At 39.5% G+C, this 8,602-nt stretch overlaps 1 protein-coding gene across 3 annotated transcripts in view; it reads right to left on the reverse strand.

Moving 5' to 3' along the window:
• The window catches only part of fgf11a (fibroblast growth factor 11a), a 72,445-nt gene extending 64,069 nt beyond the window's left edge, over window positions 1-8,376 (reverse strand). The window contains exons 1-2 of one of the 3 annotated variants that reach the window (XM_058781427.1): window positions 4,175-5,383; window positions 3,244-3,998 (exon numbers count right to left, since the gene is read on the reverse strand). In XM_058781427.1, coding sequence (XP_058637410.1) covers window positions 3,244-3,436 — 193 coding nt within the window. In that variant the 5' untranslated portion in view covers window positions 3,437-3,998; window positions 4,175-5,383. Of the gene's footprint in view, window positions 1-3,243; window positions 5,384-8,250 lie in introns of those variants that run through there. The other 2 variants (XR_009271968.1, XM_058781428.1) reach the window with 2 other exon arrangements.
• Between the last annotated feature and the right edge of the window lie 226 nt (window positions 8,377-8,602).

Raw genomic sequence — 8,602 nt, forward strand, 5'->3', positions numbered from 1 at the left:
GGCAGGCAAAATCATCCAGTCACCGTTAGCATAACAAAAGCACAGTATGTGAGCTTTACTGCAGCAGCCCAAGCTATACATACACCCCAAACTGACAGAAAACATTTCTAACTTTACTGCGCCAAATACCACCAACTGCCACCATTTTTCATAGACGTAATTACCGCTTGGCGTGAGGCACTTTGCGGCAGCAGATGCCGCGTTACGGGATTATGGTTTCCATGGTGATTACTGTGATTTACTTGGGATACACATGTCGATAAATATCGTACCCCAGTGACACGTGCACAGCTGGGCCCTATAAAGGATGGGACCCTTAGGAGAGTGGATTTGTGAATGACTGGATCTAGTTCAGCATTTCCCAACCTTTCTTGTCTATCCCTATCCCAAAGTCCCATCAGAAAGGCTCAACAACCCCTTCATCAGGATTATCATTAATATTATTAAAAATTACCATTATAAAATGTACTTTGCTATTTTATTTTATTTTCAGCATATTTTGTAATGATTTTAACAAGCACAATAGAAATCCCACTATATCCCAAGTATTCCCCACAACATGCTTAAGTATCTAAACTTAACACTTATATACGGCACTCAGTGGTCTAGTCCATAATCTGGTCCAAAATCAGCCCTAGTGAGAAAAACCCAGGTCTCACCTGTACTTCTAAGCACCATAAGCACAAATGCAAATATTCACAGGCAGTTCTTCAGACCATTATTATCTCTGTTTGAAATGCACCATGGGGAGCTCACTGTTCTATTTTAAAAATCTGTATTTAATGTTCCTTCAGGCCATGCAAAGTATTGTACTTACCATTAAAAAATAAAGTTTCTTTTTTTTAAATTACCCATTTACCGGGTAATCCCTTCCCATCTTTTAACCAGAAAGCCAGAGGGGTCTCGAAGTCAAGTACATGCTGCAAAATCACATTTATTCAACCACAAACAAAAGCACTTCCTATACCCAGGCTTTGCCCCCCCACAGACATCCCTGTGCCCCCACCCTCCGGACCGTTTAGTTTAGCATGTATAATAGTCTAACTCATAGTGTAAAATAGTCTAACTGATTGCTTTTAGACGGAAAAACTGCCCATAACTCCTGGTCTAGGATCTATTTTCTTCGTAATAACAGCATAACGAAATAGATTTGGCAAACAATCCAGTGTATCTTCTGCTTTGGAAAGCGTCAAATGATTTTACAATGCATTTTCACAGAGGAGAGCAAAGTAGCCAATCACAGACCTGTTTGTTGATTTCTACAACGCAATGGCCAATCAGAGATGTTTAAGTTGTAATCCACGCACTCACCGCTTTTTGTCCAGCGCCGAGTTCTACCTTGCTCGTAACTTCATTTTTAAAAAAAAGTTTCATTGTGTGGTCACATTCATTGGTTAAAACGGAACTTTGTAAAATCGTGATGAATGAGTGACAGTTTTTAATAATTTTAAAGGGAGCGCTCTTTGCATGCTGTAAACGATAATATATTCAGAATTTAAATAAAACTTGTTTTTCATGCTTGACAAGCGACCACGTACGACACAGAGATAGCTAACTACTACACTATATAGATCAAGATAATAATTTCAGAACCACAAATGTGTTTTGTGATTCTGCAACCGAGCCTGGTCCAAACGCAGGATTTAGGTAAGGAAACGGTTATTAATTATTTGTATTGTCTGCCATGCCAAATCATGCACCTGCTTGCTTTTCTGTTTAATTTAACTGTTAGTGAATTATTGTAAAGTGTTACCCAAATAATGCATTTTGTGCGTTTACTTGAAACCAACCCCCCACCTCATATTTAAAATCATAAATATCATAATGATGTTTAATATCGTAAATAAATAAACTTCACCTTTTCTCCTCTTTTCTGGATTTCACTTCTACTTTAGATTGCATACTCATGTGTCTTATACTTAATATTGTGACTCATCAAGATAAATGCTTTGGATAGTCAAAAGCATCAGATAAATGAAAAATGTAAACATAAATTTAGCAATTGTCCACTTTATCAAACTCTACAGTCATCCGTGCTGTCAAGGGCAAAAACTGTTTATGTGCAAAATTTCCAAATGTTAATAAAAGTATGTAGGGGGCAGAATTTTGCTTTTGTTTTATGTATAAAAAGAGATTTATATGAAATGCAGCTTTTCATAAAGCTAACTTGACTCAAGTTTCCCTCAGGAAAGATTAAGACACATAAAAACAGTTTAATATGAGTCTGATTTTGCTATCCCATTATATGTTAAATTATAAGCCACAAGTCCTACATGTTACCTGCCTCTTCAATTGAATGATTTATTCAGACAGGGTATGTCTCATTGGGGTTAATTATGTAAACATATGACCCCTGCACAAACACACACACAGACACTCGCAAACACATGGCTTCTAGTGGTGGGTGGGGGGACAGAAGGGATGGAAAGACTGGAACCGCTCATTGTAAATGAGACTGTGACATTTTTATGTGCGTGAGAAGGACTGCGGTGTGTATCATGTTCATCGGTGATCATAAATTAACAGGTGTTGTCAAAAGCGGTACAGAGACATGCAGCGAAATGATCAGGACGATTACAAAGCGACATGCAGCTCTGGGTCCCAGACAACATAAACTCACTATATCAACACACACTCTTCAGTAGAGACTAGACGATAGACAACCTTCAAAGTCTCAAGGATCACATTCACTCATACATACTGTGATATACAGTGGAAATGTCCACTCTTAAAGGGATACAACATTTGAACCCCACTGACTTTCACAGTATGGATGAAAAAAGGAAGAATATTGTCAAAATACCTTCTTTTGTTTTACACAGAAGAAAGAAAGCCATACAGAATTCGAAATGACATGAAGGTGAGTAAATGATTTGTTTTGTTTGTTAAATGTCATGCCAGCAGCAGCGAGAACCCAGATCGGTTTAGTTTTGATCAGTCCATATTTTCTGTCAACAGTCAACAATGACACTTAACTGGCACTATATTTTATATGCCACCTAAACAACCTTATTTTTGAGCTCCCATGATCCCAGAGGTCTTTCAAAAGCAATCATTCATCAGAAAACATGTCATAACTCAAAGAGATTACTTCTTATGTTCATGTCAATCCTACGTGCTAATGCCACCCTCACTATTTGAACTCAAAGGAAATCAACAGACTTAGATTACAGCAGAACTCATCTTATTTGAAGCAAGACAGAAGGTTTGAAGATTGGTTTTAGAGTGTTTTGGGCAACTCACCGGGTCTTTTTTCTAGTTTTCTTCCTCGACTGCCACAAAGCCGGACTTTGGAGATGAGGATGAGGATCTGCTTCTGGCAGAGCGACTTGTTGCTCTTGGGGCAAGGCTTGCGTTTGGTGGAGATCTGTCGGTTGGCCTGGGGGTCCTTGACTTCCCTGCGCTGCCGGATCAGCGAGCTGGCGAGGGCAGCCATTTTGCTGTGCCCCGCTCACCCGTAGGGCGCAGAGGGCGTCAGTGGGCCGCCCACCTGTCCGATCACCCAGGGCCACGGAGGACAGGAGCAGGAGACAGCAGATGTTTGGAGAACAGCGGGGTCTCCCACAATAACCAAGGGGAGAATGCGTCACAACTTGGTAGGGAACAAAAAGGGGCTTGGTTTTAGAGGGGTAAAGGGGGTGGGGCAAAACAGCTGTGAAGTTCACAATAAACTTTATTTGTTTCTTTGGCTATAAAATAGTCCCTGGAATGCAGAACTCCTGGTGTTGTGATTCTGATGAACAACAGCTGTCGTTGTTGGGATTGTTTGCTGTATTTCAGGTCTCGTTGCACAGCATACGGACTGGAAAAGTGGCAGCTGATGATCCATGGAGCCGTACTGGAATTTTGGAAGATAAGTGAGCCATCACAGCACCACCATACCCTCTATCCGACTCTATCCCTGAAGCTCTGAGCTCCCAGAAGCCCTGGTCTCTCACTTCCCTTCCACGGTTTAGTGAGGGATTGATCTTCAGAAATCACCCGGATCAGAAATCATTCTGCGAGTTCAGAAAAAAGGCATAAATTGTCCAATCGCTTTATCCGTACGACTCCACATATCAGTGAGATCCTCGTAAAACGGAGAAGATCGAGGGATGCATAAAACGAACTAAAATACAGATCCTACTGAGAAAAGGAACAATATCCTGAGACAATCTTAGAGAAACTCCATTACCTGATTCCGAAGTATCGCATCCATGACACTGTGACTGCAAAACACCAAAAACAAAGACAGACACACTGAGTAAAAGTCAAGAACTGGTGTCGTCAACCCTGGAATTCATGTCTGTGGATGATCAGATGGATAAGGATGAAAGGAATCGGAAGTTCTCTCCCTTCTCAGCTCTTCTGACATTCCCCTTTGCTCCCTCTCCCCAAGCTCCCGAGAGAGTGTTTGTAAATTCCAAGGGCTTCCGCAGATAGAGGTGACATTCATGAACGAGTGAGAGCGCAGGAGAGCGGAGGGGAGCACCAAGCCTCCCCCAGACTCCCGTAAGGCAACCAGGCAGAGCACTGAGGAACTCGTAGCTCCGTGTCCTTCACACCATTTGAGAGGAGAGGTGGGAGGGAGGCACGGATGGAGGGATGAAACGAAGGAATGCTAAGGATGGATGGTGCACATATCTGTTTGTCCGGCTTCACATGCTGTTAAGGTCCCGTTTGAAGAAGGTCCCCAGGAGCTGTCGGGTTTGTCCCAGCGCTCCTGTCTTCAGTTTTAGCCCAGTTTTCACTGCTTAAAGTATTCTCACCCCTGCAGGCGTGCGTAACAAGGTCTCTTCAGCAAGGCACCTCTGAATCTGTGCGAGAATGTGAGAGTTTATGTGTGTGTGTGTGTGTGTGTGTATATGTGTGTATGAGAGTGATTGAGAGAGTGTGTGAATGTGTGACTCTCCGTCTCTCTTTTTTGCTCTCCCTCCCGTCCCCGCTCACAGTGAGTTACGGAGCCAACACTGGCAACATGCTTTGCTTTACTCCCTCGTTCTCTCTTTCCATCTCTTTGTAAACCCTCCCCTTACCTTTTTTCTGCCCTCCCTCTCTGTCACTCAGAACCCTCCTTCTTTTCCGATCACTCAAAATCCCTCCTTCTCTTCATGTCCTCACACACACCCCTCTCATTCCTCTATTCCCTCCCCCCTTCTGTTCTCTCTCTCTCTCTTTCTCGCTGGCTGCTGTTGTGGTCTGGAGCGTTAAAAAATTAAACCTGCCTCATGCTTCCTTAAAGCGACAGATGAGACAGAGGGAGAAAGAGAGAGTGAGAGAGAGCGAGAGAGAGAGAGAAAGAGGGAGGGTGAGAGAGTCCTTATTTACACTCTGTACCACAAACATAAACACACATGCCACTTAAAGTAACAGATATGAGAACAATAAAATACTGATTACAGTATTGTGAACTTACATAAATGCAACAAACACACAGTTAGAGACAACTTAAAAGTCTCACAGTTCTAAATAAGGTATTGAAAGACAATTTGAATCTATTTTTATTCGTGTCTACAACAGGGGTTGGTGCCAAATTTTCATAGAAAATGCCTTTTTAAATTTCAATTCAGTTGAGGAAGCAAACAGGATGCAGAACTGCATTTTAAATGTTTACTGTAAAGTAAAATGCAACATACACTATTATCACTTTTTTTACCTAGAAAAGCAAAACAGAAAGAGACAACGATAGAACGATAGATAGATAGAATGACAGACAGACAGACAGACAGATAGATAGATAGATAGATAGATAGATAGATAGATAGATAGATAGATAGATAGATAGATAGATAGATAGATAGATAGATAGATAGATAGATAGATAGAATGACAGACAGACAGATAGGCAGACAGATAGATAGATAGATAGATAGATAGATAGATAGATAGATAGATAGATAGATAGATAGATAGATAGATAGATAGATAGATAGATAGACAGACAGACAGACAGACAGACAGATAGATAGATAGATAGATAGATAGATAGATAGATAGATAGATAGATAGATAGATAGATAGAATGATAGACAGACGGATAGGCAGACAGACAGACAGCCAGATAGATAGAAGGACAGATGGACAGATAGATAGATAGATAGATAGATAGATAGATAGATAGACAGACAGACAGACAGACAGACAGACAGACAGACAGACAGATAGATAGATAGATAGATAGATAGATAGATAGATAGATAGATAGATAGATAGATAGATAGATAGACAGACGGATAGGCAGACAGACAGCCAGATAGATAGAAGGACAGATGGACAGATAGATAGATAGATAGATAGATAGATAGATAGATAGATAGATAGATAGATAGATAGATAGATAGATAGATAGATAGATAGATCAGTTTTTATAGATAGATAGATAGATAGATATACATCAAGGAAAATGTATATTAAAAAGAAATTCTGCTTGCCATCATCAGTCTTAAACCGTCACACATCTGTCTCTCAAATGTTACCTGGAATACAAAATAAATTACTCACTTTATTTTTATGCCCCACCTCTATTACTCTCCCTTTTTTCACACTCAATTCATCACATTTCCCCTCATATTCATGTCTGAGCTGATAAAAACAAAATTCATTCAACTTAGACAGAAAACCGGGAAATTGACTTGCGTCAGCAGCATTTTACCGCTTTTTAAAGGACAGGAATGCTCTAAAAACACCCTTTAAAACACACGCTGTGAATACTGATTTTAATACCTCTCTCTTCCTTTTCTCCTTCTGTGCCTCAGTTCAGTGGGGAAACATTTAGCTGGCTGAGCAGCAGCAGTATGCACACAGGTTGAATGGGGCTCTGATCCCTTCACCAGCAGCCTAATTCAAATGAGTGTTATAATAAGGTTTTATAACCCACAGCAAGTTTGAATTAGTCATGGCCTGTGACGCCTCTATTTGCGTGTTGCTCTGCCGCCAGCGCACTTATTGATGCAGTGGAGGATTTTCTTTCTAGGCACAGAGTCAAAGCCATTTTAATCAGCAGAGTTATGACTATGACATCCAGTGGTGATGCTGAACAGAGACGAGTTGACTAAGACAAGCAAAACATCTGGGAAAGGACAAAGATACGCAGATGACTGAGAGATGACCATGACGTGAACAGTTACATGTAGCCATTTCTTTATTGTCAAAACCACTAACATGGTGTTACCAGGTTGTCCAGTCTGACAGAGATGATTATACTCAACTGAGACCCCAGAGAACCTGAGGTGAGCGTGTTTGTCAGGTTTTTGCTTTGTATCATCATCATAATCTCAAATATCTCAGCATTTCTATAATATCCTTAAAATAATAAAATAAAATAAAAATTTCTGTAAGGGATTAAATTTATGGGGAGATAAATATAATAAAAACAACAGAAATCAATAGAAAGTTACCACTGTTATTGAACAAAACAAATGTGTTTGTGTGTATGTCTATGTGGGTCTGTACACCAAAAAGTTACTGCTGCAGTCTTTGAGATGTCTTTGAGGAAATTCTGGGTCTTACTCAAGGGTAGGGCATAACCGAACGTATTTCTTTTTTGGCAAATGTGAATGCTTTCATTTTAATAGTGCATGTCCAGTGAAGGATGGAGACTGCACTGGCAGAGAGGACAGACCTCTTCCATTTTAATCAGTCTGTTAAAACACAGCACTAAACTCCTGCTGTTATATGGACTTCACTATAGTATATACTGTAGATTGCAAAAAGCATTATAAAGCAATAACACACAAACATTCATACGCATTTTTTAAACCCTCTAATTCAGTCCGATAATTTACCAACAGACAGATATGCTCTGTGTCAAAACCTAGGGAGATTCCTACTTAGACAGCAATTTTAGACATCATATGCATGGAACTGCGGTGAGGCAGCTTTGCATGTATCTTTCATAGTGCACTGTGACAAGTCTGATAAATAATTCCCCATCAAGTTGGCAAACAAGAGCTGCTAGAAATACTGCATTTAAATACATATTTTTTTTTTTTTTATTATTCAGCATTGAATAGTGTTGGTAGAAAATATTTTTCAGCTAATAAAAAATTTAGACTGATCTAATTAGCGTTTATATGTATAATGTTTATGTATTTTGGCATATTGACAGAATCTAAAATGTAAAGGTATTCATGTAGACAAAGTAACAAAATAATCTTTATTTATCATTATATGAGCTCCTATCCTAATTCCATTCCTTTCTCAGGAAATATACCAATACATTTTAAAGGAATAGTTTACCCAAAAATGAAAATTTGCTGAAAATTCACTTACTCTTAGATGACCTGCATCCAAGATGTAACTTTTGTCTCTTCATGGGAACAGATTTGGAGAAATATAGCAGTACATCACTTGCTCATCAATGGATCCTTGGCAGTGAATGGGTACCGTCAGAATGAGAGTCCAAACAGCTAATAAAAACATCACAATAATCAATGAGTCATTCACATAACTCCGGTCCATCAATTAATGTCCTGTAAAGTGAAAAGCTGTGTGTTTGTAATAAACAAATTGATTGTGAGGGGCTTTTTATCTTTAAACTGTTGCTTCTAGCAAGTTGTTATATGTAAAATTCTTATGTTGTAGATTCTATCAATAATGAACTTTTCAAAAATGTATGTGTGCT

The sequence above is a fragment of the Onychostoma macrolepis genome, chromosome 07 (assembly GCF_012432095.1).
Source record: "Onychostoma macrolepis isolate SWU-2019 chromosome 07, ASM1243209v1, whole genome shotgun sequence".
Taxonomy (NCBI): domain Eukaryota; kingdom Metazoa; phylum Chordata; class Actinopteri; order Cypriniformes; family Cyprinidae; genus Onychostoma; species Onychostoma macrolepis.